Raw genomic sequence first — 17,263 nt, forward strand, 5'->3', positions numbered from 1 at the left:
GGTCGCAGCATAGTTATAAACAGCTGAGACCCATACACAAAGCGCAGAAGGAAGGTCCTAAATCCCCACCTGGCAAGGTGGATCCCCTGAATGCCTCCAGGCGAGCCAGACACATTCCATCACCTGTATGTGGTACTCCAGATTGCAGCCAATTGCCAGTAAAAGGTAAAGAAACTGCACCTTTCTGTGTCCTCCTCTCATTTCTCTGCACCCCAACGTTCGCAGCCATTTTGACTATTAATTTAACATCTTTGCCCTGGGACTATTGCTCTACCTGTGGAGACCTATTTTCACCTCAGCTGCGACACACCAACAGTCTCAGGGGAACAACACCGCAGCGCTGGTCACCTCTGACCAGAATACCACAGGTGGCGTCACGTATTTAACCATCTATAAACTTTATCTTCATTTTCACCACATAAATACCACACAACTTTCCCCTACTTTATTACTGGACGCCCCTGGGCCATGGACCTGGTCGCCGCCGCCGCCGTGACACCGCCCCCCATTGAAGTCGACGGGCCCGGTACCGAGTACCCCCAGGCCCCGCGGGGCACTCCAGTTTTCTCTCCTTGTTCTTGTATTGAGGTCTCCAAAGATGAGAACTTTTCCCAGGCCCTGATAGTGGGCGACTTCTCTTTGTAAGATCTCGAAGCAGTCTGGATTGAAGTAGGGTGACTCTGGTGGTGGTATATAGGTGGTGCAGAGATAGACATCAGACTGAGAGGTGAGGATGGAGTTGCTGATCCTGATCCATATGTGGCTGCCTCCTCTCTTCACCAGTTTGATGTACTGGTGGAGCTCCTCTTTATACCAGATCAGTATTCCTCTTGAGCTCCGGCTCTGTTTGATGTTTTTATTTTTCAGGGCAGGGACAGAGATTTCCCTGTATCCGATGGGCACCAGAGATTCGTTTTCGGCTCTTGTCCATGTTTCCATGAGGATCTGACTGTCTATATTTCTCAGTCTTTATATAAAGTCAGGGTCATTTGTTTTACATCCAAAGGCCGAGGTGTTGAGACCCTGAATATTCCAGCTGCTGATTGTAAGTGAGGTAATTTTTCTAAACCTCTTGGGTGTATATACCTTGTAAGGAGTATGGCTGTGTAGGACACACCGGATCTCTGACTGATTTATTAATGGTGTTGGTTCCGTCCAGTCACATTAATTTCCTGCACACTGTGTTGAGTAGAGTCTTTATCTCCTCCATATCTCTGCTCTGTATGTCTCTGCTCTGTATGTCTCTGTGTGAGGTCGGTGAACTCCTCCATGGTGGTCTCCTCCTCTGATGGTCCAATTTTGGGTGAGGATGTATGTTTTCAGCTTCCTTTGATATAATTGTTTCTTTCCTTCTTATTGTCGGGGGTCTTTTCATGGGATTCTGGTTGGTGTTGGCTCCAGGCCTAGGGTGGTCTCTGTTTAGTACAATGTCCTTCAGCTCTTTGGCCAGAAGGATGTTTGTAATGACGGAAGGGAAACAGCTGGGGAAGATGGAAAAGGAGTGCAGTACCTAGATTTGACCAAAAGATGGCAGGGGGGAGTGTAGTTCAGGACTTGACAGCAGCTTAGGGCTTTAGAAACCGCTTAGGCCTGTTTCACACTTCCGTTTTTGACCATCAGTCAAAATCCGCCGGTTTAAAAAAAAACAAAACGGATCCGCCATTTTTTTTGGCGGATCCGTTTTTTCCCCCATTGATTTGCATTACCGGCGGATCTTGACGGATGGCCATCCGTTGGATACGTTTTTTTGCGGATCCGCCAAATTTTTTGTGTCCGCCGACATGCCTGGACGGACCTTGCAACATTTTTTTTGCTGCAGGATCCGCATTTTCCAGAGCGCATGCCCAGAGGAATGAAGTCAGGGAGAAATTTAACCCTGAAATCATTTCTGGCAGACAGAAAGAAATCTCTCTCTCTCTCTCTCCCCTCCCCGGGATGTGGTTCCTTTAAAATTCTTCATTCAACGGATCCGTCAAAAAAACGGTCCGGTGGCATCCGTTCACATCAGTTACCAACGGATCCGCTTTCCGCCATTTTGGCGGATTTTAACAGACACAAAAAAACTGAAGTGTGAAACAGGCCTTAGTCATGGGGGGCGGGGAGACAGGAACCCAGGAGGGAAATTCCCGAGGAAGGGGATAAATAGGACAGGACAGGGTTCCAGGCTAGGCTAGTCCCGGGAGGAGCTCAGGAGGAGAAGACTCAGTACGGAGGACTGACAACGGTGGAGAGCTCGACCAGGGGACTGATAGGAAGAGACAGACAGGGGGGTGGCCCTGACACAAAGAACGGCCGTACAGACGAGGCCCCGGGGGTACCGATTGGACGACGACCTCGGACTGGTGAAGCGCTGGCGGTAGATAGGCCTAGGGCAACCCCAGCGAAAGATCCACGAGGAACGTCACTACGAATGAAGGAAGGTGAAGGTACCCGGGCCTGAATACGGAGAGCTGTAAAGAAGCTGTGGAGTATAGCTACGGTCATCAGGAGGACGGCCAATAAACTCTGACCTGTTGCAACCAAAATCTGCCTCCGTCTGGTGTCTGTGTCGTCTGGTTGCGGTAAGCAGTGGACCACCCCCCAATCCGGGCCATTATTACACTATCACCAGTGTTTCTCAGATGTTCTTCCTTAAATTGTACAAATTCTCTTTCTAGTTGAGATAAACAGTCTCTGAGGGCCTGGGGTGAGGGGTGTGAAGCATTGGGGGCAGTGGTGTCTCTGGATGTCTCTGTAGGGGTGTGGATATCAGAGGTGGCTGTAATGGTGTGGACATCAGAGGTGGCTGGGGTTTGTTGTTCTTTGTGGGATTGGGCCTGGAGTTTAATATGAGGGAACCTGTCTTCAAATTGCTCCAGATTGTCCTCAGTCCCTTGCACCAGGACGGTGCCACTGTTGTACAGAGTGATGGTGAGTGAGCTGCACTTGTCATCTTTATGGTTTCTGACTCTATTCTGCTGGCCATTATTGGTATCAGACTTGGTTGTATATTGATATTGCTTGCACAGGGCGGTGTGCCAGGCCCGGAGATGCTCTGTGAAGAATAACACGTTGGTTTTCCTTTTATCTTCCTCACTAGATGTAAAGTCAGCATAGAGCGTCTCTGGGTTTTCTCTAATTGTGGCAGTTTTTATGGCTTTTTTGTATGACTGTTCTTCTGCCCTTCAGGGTGTGTTATCTCCAGGATCTTAGACCCCCTGCTGCCTTGTGTCTCTGGCTCTCTATCAACATTTACTTTGTTCAGTTTCCCTTGTTCCAAATTAACATTTTCCATTTTTATAATTCTAATTCTTATTTCTGATAGTTTTAAGTTCTAGCAAGATTCTGAGTATGGTGAGGCTGAGAATGATCCTACCTGAGGGTGCTTGCTGTCCTCTGGATGTCAGACCTGGTGCTGCCTGGTGGTTGCTGTCTGTCCTCCAGGAGATTCTTGTTTTGTCCTTTAGAACTTATTTTTCCTCCTTTTTCATAAAAATATTTAGTCCGGCTCCGTCCTGCTCACTTCTGTATTCAACGGGGATGAATTTTTCCAGGTTGTGTCCTAAAGTTTCCTCATTACAAGGTATAAAGTGATGAAAATTCAGGAGCTCATGTTCAGTGCTGCTTACTCCTGGAGTGGTGGGCTGGGTATATCGTGATATATACTATGAGGGCTGTGTTATATACCATGTTGCTGTGCTATATACTATGTGGGCTACTCTATATAGTATGTGAGCTGTGTTATATACTATGTGGGGTGTGCTATATACTATGTGTGTTATGCTATATACCATGCGGGCTGTGCTATATACTATGGGGGCTGTGCTATATACTATATGTGGGCTGTTATGTACTATGTGGGCTGTGCTATGTACTATGTGGGCTGTGCTATGTACTATGTGGGCTGTGCTATATACTATGTGGGCTGTGCTATATACTATGTGGGCTGTGCTATATACCATGTGGGCTGTGCTATATACTATGTGGGCTGTGCTATATACCATGTGGGCTGTGCTATATACCATGTGGGCTGTGCTATATACTATGTGGGCTGTGCTATATACTATATGTGGGCTGTGCTATATACTATATGTGGGCTGTGCTATATACTATATGTGGGCTGTGTTATATACTATGTGGGCTGTGTTATATACTACGTGGGCTGTGTTATATACTACGTGGCTGCCTGTGCTATACACTATGTGGCTGTGCTATATACTATATGGGCTTTGCTATATACTACACGGCTGTGTTTTATACTACGTGGGCTGTGCTATATACTATGCAGGCTGTACCATATACTATGTGGGCTGTGCCATGTACTATGTGGGCTGTGTTATATACTACGTGGCTGTGCTATATAATATGTGGGCTGTGCTATATACTATAGGGGGTATATTATATTCTATGGGGGAGGCTGTGTTATATACTATAGGGGGCTACATTATATTCTACAAGGGGCTACATTATATTCTATGGGGAGGTGGGCTGTATTATATTCTATGAGGGGGCTACATTATACTATATGAGGGGGGCTGCATTATATTCTATGGGGGGTTACATTATACTCCGGATGTGGTTGCATTATACTCTGTGAGGTGGCTGCATTATACTATATGTGGGCGGCATTATACTGTATCGAGGACTATGGGGAATACATTATAATATATGAAGAACTATGGGGTGCATTATACTATGGGTAGTGAATTGTACTACATGGATGACTATGGCGGTGCCTTTATACTATATGGAGCACTATAAGGAGTGTATTACAATATGTGGAGGACTGAGCAGTGTATTTTAATATATGGAGGACTGAGGAGTTTATTTTAATATATGGAGGTCTCAGGAGTGTATTATACTATACTAGATTATGGCCCGATGCTATCGCATCGGGAGGATGCGATAGCATCACACCTCTTGCCATGTTAACCCTCAACACACACACTCCTCTCACCTTTCACCATCTCCACTCACTCTTTCACTCCACATACGACCCCTTCTCTCACTCCGTCTCTCATACTCACGCCGTCATCGCTGCTGCGCCACGATCCCCGACATCTTCTTCCGCCGGCGCCATCCTGGATCCAGACGTTGTCCACGCCGGCGACATGTTCTTGCGGCGGCGCCATCTTGAGTATCGTGAAATCCCGCGACACTCAAGATGGTGTCGCTGGAAGAACATGTTGCCGGCGTGGACGACGTCGGGATCCAAAATGGCGTCGGCGAAATCTCGCGAGTTTTCGACGACGCCATTTTGGATCCCGACATCGTCCTCGCCGGCGACATGTTCTTGCGGCGACGCCATCTTGAGTATCGCGGGATTTCGCCGATCCAAAATAGCGTCGCCGCAGGAACATGTCGCCGGCGTGGATGCCGTCGGGATCCAAAATGGCGTCGGCGAAATCTCGCGAGATTTCACCGACGCCATTTTGGATCCCGACGTCCTCCACGCCGGCGACATGTTCTTGCGGCGACGCCATCTTGACTATCGCGGGATTTCGCCGATCCAAAGTGGCGTCACCGCAAGAACATGTCGCCGGCGTGGAGGACGTCTGGATCCAGGATGGGGCCGGCGGAAGATGTCGGGGATCGGGGATCAGCGGCGATGACGGCGTGAGTATGAGAGACGGAGTGAGAGAAAGGGTCGTATGTGGAGTGAAAGAGTGAGTGGACATGAGTGGAGATGGTGAAAGGTGAGAGGAGTGTGTGTGTTGAGGAGGAGTGGTGTGTTGAGGGTTAACATGGAAAGAGGTGTGCGGTGACGTCACCGGTTACAACTGGACGGAAGTTGTTACAACCGGAAGCTGCTTAGGGCATTTATTATTATAGATGGAGGACTATGGGGTATGCATTTTACAATATGGAGGAATGTGGTGCACATTATAATATATTGAGGACTATGGGGTGTATTATACTAAACAGGCAAAATGCTGCATATTCATCGAGTGATTGGATTGTTTATGCCGGAACAGAAATCATTGTTCTCAGCAGCACATCGCCGGTGTAAACTGTAGATGTGCTGCTGCTAACATGATACTTTATGGAGACATATTGTTCTGTCCCCATCTTTCTTTCTCAGATGGTGGAAAGAGGCCGGGAAACAAGTGTTGAACGATTTCAATATTGTTGATCACACTCATTTAGCGGCCTGAACTCAGCGCACGTAACTACAACCGAAATGCTTCTGTGTGATGTGCAATATGTGAGCATTCGGGGTCCCATTTTAAACTTTGCCTAAAACTGGCTCTGGAAGGCACACAAAACTTCCGGTGATGAACATCTTAGATTAAGGTTACACACCACACCACCAAATCCTTGTTACCCAGTAATGACCACTAACGGCCAATACTATATTCCTTCGGGAAGTAAACAGGCTTTACCCATGTTCCCTGTTACAATGGGGTCCAGTGGGCCACCGACCTTTTCCCCTATCACCCCTGTGGTGAACCCAACAATCCATCCACCTGGAACATTCCTGGCACCGACCTTTCCTACTGTCACTTCCACTGACAATTTAACCGCACACCCACATGAGATACTCCAAGCAACAATCTCTCCTCCCAATACTTCCGCTACAACAGCACTCTCACGCGGTCTACCTAACCCTATACCTAGTACCTCATAGCCTCTCTCGCAGCCAAGCGCACACCTGTACGGGACAGTGGCAACTGTATCAAGGGGGGACTCAATCTGGGAGGGGGATACCAACATCACAGGAAGCACAAAGGGGAGGGAATGTTGGCAACCTATTTTTGAAAAAGAACTTCCTGAGGGACCCTTATTAGTGGTGGGAAAGGGTGACATAACAATAATGGAAACTGACGCTATTGTTAATGCTGCCAATTCTCGGTTAGAGCACATTGGAGGTGTGGCTAGAACTATAGTGGAAGCAGGAGGGGCGACTATTCAAGCTGACAGTCGAATCATTGTTGAGTCACGTGATCAGAAAGCTGTTGGGGACATAGCGGTGAATAAATCTGGCAATCTTCCATGTAGAATGATCATACACGCTGTGACCCCTACTTTTCACCGTATTCATCCAGACGTTAGTGCTCAACAACTTCGCACAATAAATAAGCTGCATTTTAGAGTATGCGAATATTAGTGAGCAGATTGAGACCTTGACAATTCCCGCTATTGGTGTTGGCATTTTCGGTTTCCCTGTTCATGTATGTGCAAGAAAAATTGTTGGAATTATAATGAACAAGTGTAGCCCCCCCAAGCATTTGCTGCCTCTCCGAAATCGGTTAATTAGTAATGAGGACAGGATTGTTAAAGCTTTTAAGACTGCCTGCATCACCTGGACTTCCCCATGATATTGGAGTTTCCCAAATAGAGCCCCTCATTCCAGGACTGCTGCCTCCTCCTGCTCCTCATACACAAGTGACTACATCTGTTCTCTTCTGTACAGAGCTATGGCCAGAACTAAGTAGACCACTCGTAAAACCACAGGAGGGAAAGCTCCCCACAAGCAGCTGGCCACTAATGCCGCCAGGCATAGCGCTCCCGCCACTGGTGGCGTGAAGAAGCCGCACTGTTACCGGCCAGGAACAGTCGCTCTCCGTGAGATCCGCCGCTATTAGAATAGCACCGAGCTGCTGATCCGTAAGCTTCCCTTCCAGCGCCTGGTGAGGGAGATCGCCCAGGACTTCAAGACTGACCTGCGCTTCCAGAGCTCGGTGGTGATGGCCCTGCAGGAGACTAGCGAGGCTTATCTGGTGGGCTGTTCGAGGACACCAACCTAATCACCTGTCGCTGCAGCGTCATATGAAACTTCAATGTTCCCTCTTGATTCCGGATAAAGTCACTCTTATCTGCTGCACCATCCTCAACCCGTCCACGCTGCTTCCTCTTTCCAGGGGGGATGTGGATGATGATACTGATGCTCTCGGTGAAGACACCTTTACACACTCAGAGAATCATGACTGTCTCGAACAAATTCAGGAAGAAGCAGCCTCCAAGAAAAATGTGTCTGAAGACTCATTCCCACATGCTGACCTGACGTTCTTCACTGATGGTTCCAGATTTGCAGATGAAACAGGAAGGTTCTATACGGGATATGCCGTGGTTACACATGACCAGGTCATCTCAGCCGGATCCCTACCACCGCACATGTCTGCACAAGAAACGGAACTTAAGGCTTTGACACTGGCTTGTCAAGAAGCGATGGAGAAGGTGGTCAACATCTACACAAATTCAAGATATGCTTTCGGAGTGGCTCATGACTTCGGCAGTATGTGGGCAGCCAGAGGATACCCAATGTCCAGTGGAACTCCTGTAAAATATGCTGCTCCATACAAGAACTTTGTGGCCGCTCTAGATCTACCTTCGGAGGTTGCAGTGATCAAGATCAAAGCTCATGGGAGATTGGATTCTTCAGAAGCAAGGGGGAACTTCGCTGACAAAACAGCAAAAACTTATGCTGCAGATCCATTTGGGAAAGAGAAAGCAATGGTGTACGTGTCAATTGACACTGAAGAAGGGCCTCAATGCTCTCTTATGAGGTTTATCCATCTACATCAAGACAAAGCACCAGATGATGAAAAGAAGTTGTGGCAAGGAGGAGGAGCTAAAAAGGATGAAGATGGAGTCTGGAGGATGAACAAAAAAGATCTGTCTACCCCGTAATTAGATTAATGACTTGATATGCAAGACTTTTATGGCACCTGGGATCGCTACTGTCACCCAAAAATATTGCAAGTCCTGCCTTGTGTGTGCAACATGCAATCCAGCACCGCCTCACAAAGTTACTCTCTATCCCTTTCAGAGAATTCAAATCGATCCTATTCAAATGAAGAAAGTAGGGAAGTATGAGTATGTACTGGTAGTGACTGACATGTTCTCAGGATGGCCCGAAGCCTATCCAGTAACCAACAAGACTGCGAGAGTGACTGTTAAGAGACTGATGACTGAAGTAGTATGCAGATATGGGGTCCCAGAGGTAATTGAGAGTGACCAAGGAACCACATTCATTGCAGCACTGACTAAGGAAATATGGACATTGGTAGGGGCTGATTTGGGTTTACACACTCCATACCACCCTCAGAGTAGTGGAAAAGTAGAAACACTGAATGCCACCTTGAAAAATAAAATACTGAAAGCCAGTCAGGATATCAGACTTCCTTGAACAGACTTTTTGCCCATTGCCTTATACTCAGTCAGAAACACTCCAAATGGTCCCACTAAACTCACACCATACAAGATTCTTTTTGGGGGCCTCCAAGGTTGGGTCAATATTTTCCACAACAGCTAGCCTTAGGAAGTGATACTCTTGTAAATTATGTCATTGCCCTTACTAAAGAACTGTCACTAACACATGCACGAGTTTTATCATCCATTCCAGATCCAGATTCCAGTGAAGGTACCCATACTTTCCAACCTGGTGACTACATGCTGGTAAAAAAGTTCATCAGAAAGACATCCCTGTAATTGAGATTTGAGGGTCCCTACCAAGTGCTTTTGACAACTCCTACTTCGGTCAAACTTGAAGGAAGACCAATGTGGATACATCCCTCTCACTGCAAGAAGTTCATGCCTCCATCATCAGAATCTTCTACTTAATGTTGCTTGTCGTGCTAATTTCTTTTCAGGATTGCTGAGCGCCTCCTGGATCCATCTCTCACACTGTAAACTTGTCAGACAGGTAGGGACAGAGCAGAATCTGAGCTGCTTGTCAAAGTCCAGCTACAAAGGGAGGTTTTCCACAAGGGAAAACTTGTCTCAAACTGGTGAAGACTCCAACTCCCAGATGAGACGGTCAGATCTAGGATGTGTACATCAGGGTTAGTCACATGTGTATTCTTTGTAACCATGGTGATGGGAGATTGGAGAATAATGGACCCAGCAGGTAGGAAAGTCCCGAGGAAGCGGGTAGCGCACTCCTATATACCTCCTGATATACCCATAATTGGTCACACATTCTCTGGTGTCTATAGCATCCGTATTGTCATGATGCCTCTGATGTCATAGTGACACTTAACCCTGATGGGTTAGGGAACCACGGTAGGATCAAGAAAAAAGGTTAATAAAGTATTTAGGGGGGACTGTTGAGGAAAGCCTTAAGATCAAATACTTAATTAACCTCAAGACATAAAAGATTGAGAGGAACTACCCATAAAGTGTATTATTTCATCTTACATGACCTTTTTCAGATCAAAGTGTGACACTAAAGATGGCTGCCATTTCCTGTTTCACCACACACCATGTGCTCCATGGATCCGCCCACGATGAGGCCTACCCTGATGACCTCATGGATCCGCCCACAATGACGCCCATTCTGATGACCTCATGGAGCAACCCAGCCTGATGACCTCGTGGATCCGCCCACAGACTAGCTCACTGCCCAACCCAATAACCAATAGAATACATCCGATCACTCCCATTTTAGAGCTAATAGAGCCCCCTTACAACCTATGTTTGGATTAATAAAGCTCTCTCTCTTCCTCTTGGAGTTGTGCCATAGATTGATCAAGAGAAGTTACATCAGACTATGTCTCTGATGTGATTTCTTTAGTGCGCACTGAACAATATCCATCGGGCCAGGAGCAGGCAACTAGTGAACATTTCTTATTGCTCAGCCTAACAGTGCGATCTACGTGACCCTCCCTGGCTGTTCTTTGTTAATATATTTATGGAAAGTGACAACTAACCGCTTGTTAAAGGGGTTATAAGATTGAAAATAGGTCATTGATTTTCGATCAGGGGGAATCTGTACAAATCCTTGTCTAAAATCTTTCTCAGTCTAAACAAGCATGGGCCTGTAAATACTTGAAAATAGCTGGGGTTCTCTCTGCATACAGCTACATTTGCAAGAGTAAAGCCTGGCCTGATATTTTCGGAGTAATGGGGGGTCAACAGGAATTGTGGTATAACATAGCGATCGAAGAGTCCTCAATGTAATCGATGGATGACTCCAGTCTTCCAGAGCATCTCCTGATTCTAATGCAGGAATTCTGACCCTTTATAATAATCATAAGTTTCTGCCAAACGTACATTGTAATAATATGAGTGAATTCAGTTTCTTCTGTAAGTAATAGATAACTATGATACAAACCGTTGATATCTTCAGAGCCATATCAGAGCATGATAATGTGTTTTCACTGTTAGCAGATCCAATACTGGAAAGGACTCTCCTCACTACACCTGATAGATAAATTCTCAAACTCTCCTGGAATTCTTTATTCATATCTAGAAAATTAGCAAACAATAAGTAGAATATGTAGGCAAGATGGTAACTACATGGTTAATTTAACCCCATTGCGATGCGGCCATTATTAAATTTTTTAAACTTTGCCTTCCAGAATCCATCAACTTTTTTTTTTCTTTTCAATTAACATAGCCATTTGAATTAGAAAATGTGTTATATTGTGGGATTAATTGTAACTATGCATTTTTGGAGGAAAAAAAATCCAAGTGGGATAGAGGAAAAAAAAAATCAATTCTGAATTGCTTTTTTATTTTGGTTACTTTAAATAAGCAAAAATGATGGTAACTGTTCTACAAGTCAGTAAGCTTGTGGATATAGCACATTTATATAATTTTCCTTTTATGTTTTAGTATTTAAAAAGAAAAAAAAAAAAAAAAACAACTTACCGGTATTTTTATTTCTGCCATTTTAGGGCATGTACAACTTTTTTGTATTTCTTTCTGATCTATTATGTTTGTATAGCGTCATTATTACATTATTTTGCATAGGCTTGTCCCTTATTATAGAGTGTACTTACTTGTTATTAAGAGTGCTGTCCTTTACTACATAGTGACGTCTTGTTATGTATGCTGTCCCTTGTAACATAGTGTCCTTCCACCATTAAGTTGAATTTGTGCTTTCTATTTTTACATAGCGTCTTCTCTTGTTATACATTTTATAGCATCATCCCTTATTACATCTTATATTGTATCATGTTGTCCCTTATTAGTGTCCTCTCTTGTTACACAGCATATAGTGTAATCCCTTATTACATAGCGTCTTTTGTATCATGTCATCCCTTATTACATAGGGTCCTCTCTTGTTATGAATTGAGACATCTCTTATTACATAGCAATTTATGTTGTATCATGTTGTCCATTATTACACATTATACTCTCTTTTTAGTTTTAGTGGTGTCGCTTGCTACATAGTGATATCTTGATCTTGTTATGTATGCTGTCCCTCGTTACATAGAATCCTTCCTTATTATCTTTCAATTGTGCTTCCATTTTTGCAGAGTCCTCTTTTACAGTACATAGTGTCATACCTTATTACATTGTGCCTTATGTGGTATCATATTGTCACTTATTACATAGTCTCCTCTCTTGTTATGAATTGCAACATCTCTTATTACATAGTGTCTTATTTATTATGTATAGCATTGCTCAGAAGGGAAAAAATATGCATAATGTGCACCAAAGCACATGTGTGTTGATCATGAGACCTAACACATGACACCCTTTCATCATTTGACATGTTACCTGACACATTTAGTGACTGTCCGGGACCCTGGCTACCCTTAATTGGTAGGAAGAGAAACAATGCAATGATAATTACCTTTAAGTCTTCCAGTGTCCTCGGAAGTGATTTTATCTCCTGGATATGGCATCAAGAAGCATTTAGAAGAACACTGCTTAAGAACTTCTAAAAATGTGCAATCCTTATATTTTTTCTTCATTTTCTGTATAGCAAAACATATAGAAAGAACTTAAAGTCAGAAACTTAGATGATATGTATAGGCAGCACAGTGGCTCAGTGGTTAACACTGACACCTTGCTGCGCTGGGGTCCTGGGTTCAAATCCCACCAAGGACAACATCCTCTGACTTCAGTATTGTGTCTGTAGCTCCCATGAAGACCTGCATGTCCATAGTAGAAGACTACAAGTAAACTCTGTGTCTGTTCTACATTTCTGGCTAATCTAATAAATATATTTTAGCGAAAAGAAGAGGACAGACTGAAAAGAGAATTTACTTATTCATGACCGGACAATTTTTCGTTCTTGTGCCTTTGTAATTTTTTCTCCATGTTCCAACAGCCATAACATTACTTTTATTTTGCTGCCAACCTAATCCTAAGAGAGCTTGTTTTTTTTTTGTGAAACAAGTTGTAATCTAGAAAGAAACCATACAGTTTACCATGTAATGTAATAAAAACAGTTAAAAAAAGTGTTGAAGAAAAATTCAAAAATCAAATAAAAAAGTGGTTTGTTTTGCAATTTTTTTTTATACCCATAACTTTTTTTATTTTTCAGTCATTGAAGCTGTCCAAGGACTTGTTTTTTTTTCTTCCATGGTGAGCTGATGTTGTTATTGTTGTTTTGCCATTTATTCTCATTTTTACATATACCATATGGGTAATTTAATTGTTTATTTTGAAAGGTCGGATTTATACGGATGTGGCGTTACCAAATCTGCTGACTTTTATCTCTTTATTTATATTTTTAAATCATTTTTTTTTTTTTTTACATTTTATTGTTTTACATCTCCTTAGTGAATTTGAACTTGGGATTGATTGATCGCTTGTTCTATATGCTGAAATTCTACTGTAATGCACTATGTAGCCAAAGTTACATTCTCATATGAAGCTTTGCCACAGGTCGGGTTTTAGAGGGGCTCTAAGTTGGCAGCCATCGGAATCTTATGGAGACCCACTGCTGCCATGACAAGCCACAGGCCCCTGCTATTGAGTTATGGGAGTTAGAATTTGAATGCACAGGTGATAGTGCTACTTAAATACCCCTGTAAGTGAATAACAGCAGCATTTAAATGGTTAAGCAACAGCTTTTGGAGCAAGCTCATGTTGCTGTTGCAGGCAGATGTCGGCTATATAATACAGTCGGTATCTCCCACATATGGTTCCATAGATCGGTACCCAACATGTACATTTGTAGACTGTAACCAGGCTTGGACTGGACCACAGGAGAACAGGAGAATCCTCCGGTGGGCCACCACCCTCTCATATGAGCAGTACTTGGCACTATACACTTGAATCACTATGTACAGACAATGGCAGCATCTTATTCATTTACCAATCTACTCCATTCATTGTTATATAAATTTGTTACATTTACATGTGGCTGAAATTGGACCTCTGGCTTTGGTTACTGGTGGGCCCATGGCACCCCAGTCCGACACTGAAGTCTCTAACCATAGACAAACTCAGATCTGCATGGGTGCTGTACACATGAAATCGTAGAATAATTGCAAGTAATTTTTACAAAGCTACTTAATTTATTAGTGTAAATTCTCTTTAAAACAGGACAGATTGTTGCTCAGTCTGCATCATCAAGAAGAGCGCTAGAAACAAATACTAAACTATTCACATTTTTTGAGAGCAAAATAAAGGAATTTTACTGTACAGAAAAGTGAATGTAAGTTTCATAAAAACTAAAGTTAATATAAAATTACAAACCTCAATTATTACTTTATAATGAGATTCACCATGTTTGACTCCACACATCTTTGCGTCATACCAATTACGGATCAAGAAGTCAAAATACTGGAATAAAAGAAAAGAAAAAAATTGTCAAACAAAAATGAAATCTCATTGTAAATTCTTACTACAGTTTTGGTGTAAGTTTTCTAGATTTTCATTTCCATAAATTAAAGGGAATGTCCTGCCAGAAAATGAGATATTGATTAAATCAAGTTTTTGTGTTAAATGTGCGGGGTTTTTTTTTTTTTTTACATTTTTGGCAAATTTTATTAGTTGGTTGCTTTTATATCACGATCGCTATATATTACAATATAAAATTAGTAATCTTGCAATTTTCACATTGGCGTTATTGCAGACTTGTAATTCACATCCTTTCAGGAAGAATTTGCAGCAGTTTCATTAGCATCAGAGCCAGGATTACAATGACAGGTACAAACATGGACAAAAGAGTTGGCATCTTTCTGTTAAAGTAAGAAAAAAACACAATGGTCACTGAAATAATTTGAAACTCACTAAAGTAATTTTCAATTTAAATTTACTGAATATCAACTAATCAGACATTGTTTTTTTTTGCTTTTAAATTGTGGTTCAATAGAAAAAGAAAAACTAATGAAACTGGCCTGGACAAAAATGATATTACCGTTAACTCAATATTTTGCTGCATAAACTTTTGAGGCAATCACTGCAAACAATTTCTGTAACTCTCAATGAGACTTCTGCACAGTTCTACAGGTATTTTTGCTCCTCCTCATGTGCAAACTGCTCTTTGTGTCTCAGGTGTGAAGGGTTCCTTCTCCAGACTGAAGGTTTCAGCTCCTTCCACAGATGTTCAATAGGATTTAGATCAGGACTCAAAGAAGACACTTCAGGATTGTCCAATGCTTTGTTCTTAGCCATTCTTGAGTGTTTTTAGCTGTGTGTTTTGGGTGATTGCCCTGTTGGAGAACCCATGACTTGTGTCTCAGACAAAGCATTCTAACACTGAACAGTACATTTCACTCCAGAATGCCTTGATAGTCTTGAGGTTTCATTATACCCTGCACAGATACAAGTCACCCTGTGCCAAATTCAGAAAAGCAGCCCCAAAACATATCCGAGGCTCCTCTGTGTTTCAAAGTCGGTACAATGTTCTTTTCTTTGTAGGCTTCATTTTTGCGTCTGTGAAAATACAGCTGATGTGACTTGCCAAAAAGCTCCAGTGTTGTCTTATCTATCCAATGGATATTCTCCCAGAAGCTTTGTGGCTTGTCAATATGCATTTTGGCAAATTCCAGACTCGCTGTTTTATTATTTGCTTTCAACAGTGGTTTCCTCCTTGTCATCTTCCATAAAGTCCATTTTGGTCAAGACAGTAGCAGAAGGTGCGATTTGACACTGATGCACCTTGACTTTGGAGTTCTCCTCTAAACTCTTTGGAAGTTGTTCTAGGATCTTTTGTTACTATTCGTATTATCTGCCTTTTCAAATTGTCAGCAATTTTCTTTTTGTGGCCACGTCCGGGGAGGTTGGCTACAGCCCCATAAACTTCTGAATCATGTTCTGTGCAACTGAAGTAACAGGAACATCAAGCTGTTTGGCGATGTTCTTATACTCTTTACCTTTAACATGTTTGTCTGCTGAGACAACTCTTTCTTTAGCTTTCTTTGTTCCTTTTCAATGTGGTACCACGATACTAAACAACACAATGACTACTGTATTTTTCACACTATAAGACATACTTTTTCCCCCAAATTTGATCTCAATCTCCGCATGCGCCGCCTCCAGTGGCCATTTTTCCGGAGGCCACCGCATCACAGCAATGGATGTGCGGGGGCTCCGGGCTTTCACAAAATGTCAGCAGCACGACCGAGCACCACCGAATCTGCCGCAGCAGTCTAGAATGGGAGTCATAGCATCACCAGACCACCGAACACCCTCTGTGACCCCCTCCACTAGTGCTGCCAATCACCCCCGGTAAGCTGAATTTGGAAAGTAAGACGGCCCTCCATTTGATGCATTATTTTTTTTCCCTATGTTTCTTCTGAAAATTTGGGGTGTGTCTTATCGTCGAAAAAATACGGTACTTTTCTCCCTTTAACCCCTTCATGACCCAGCCTATTTTGACCTTAATGACCTGGCCATTTTTTGCAATTCTGACCATTGTCCCTTTATGAGGTAATAACTCAAGAACGCTAGCGATTCTCAGATTGTTTTTTCGTGACATATTGGACTTCATGTTAGTGGTAAATTTAGGTCGATAATTTTTGCGTTTATTTGTGGAAAAAACGGAAATTTGGTGAAAATTTTAAAATTTTGAATTTTTATTCTGTTAAACCAGAGAGTTATGTGACACAAAATAGTTACTAAATAACATTTCCCACATGTCTACTTTACATCAGCACAATTTTGAAAACAAATTTTTTTTTTTTTAGGAAGTTATAAGGGTTAAAAGTTGACCAGCGATTTCTAATTTTTACAACAAAATTTACAAAACCATTTTTTAGGGACCACCTCACATTTGAAGTCACTTTGAGGGGTCTATATGGCAGAAAATACCCAGAAATGACACCATTCTAAAAACTGCACCCCTCAAGCTACTCAAAACTACATTCAAGAAGATTATTAACCCTTCAGGTGCTTCACAGGAACTAAAGCAACGTGGAAGGAAAAAATGGACATTTTAATTTTTCCAACACAAATTTTCATTTAGCATCAATTTTTTCATTTTCATATGGGCAACAGGATAAAATGGATCATAAAATTTGGTGGGCAATTTCTCCTGAGTACACCGATACCTCATATGTGGTCATAAACTACTGTTTGGGCGCACGGCAGGGCTCAGAAGGGAAAGAGCGCCATTTGACTTTTTGAATGGAAAATATGCTGGAATATTTAACGG

General features: G+C 42.9%; 1 protein-coding gene across 6 annotated transcripts in view; it reads right to left on the reverse strand.

Annotated features, from left to right (window-relative positions):
* LOC141100392 (RING finger protein 112-like) overlaps positions 1-17,263 on the reverse strand; it is a 235,905-nt gene that overhangs the window by 39,008 nt on the left and 179,634 nt on the right. For all 6 annotated transcript variants that reach the window (XM_073588856.1, XM_073588853.1, XM_073588854.1 and 3 more), the window contains 3 exons: positions 14,362-14,448; positions 12,506-12,629; positions 11,036-11,169 (listed from right to left, as the gene is read on the reverse strand). In XM_073588856.1, the coding sequence (XP_073444957.1) occupies positions 11,036-11,169; positions 12,506-12,629; positions 14,362-14,448 (345 nt within the window). The remainder of the gene's footprint in view (positions 1-11,035; positions 11,170-12,505; positions 12,630-14,361; positions 14,449-17,263) is intronic.

The sequence above is a fragment of the Dendrobates tinctorius genome, unplaced genomic scaffold (genome assembly GCF_039654945.1).
Source record: "Dendrobates tinctorius isolate UK_male_01 unplaced genomic scaffold, ASM3965494v1 ptg000104l, whole genome shotgun sequence".
NCBI lineage: Eukaryota > Metazoa > Chordata > Amphibia > Anura > Dendrobatidae > Dendrobates > Dendrobates tinctorius.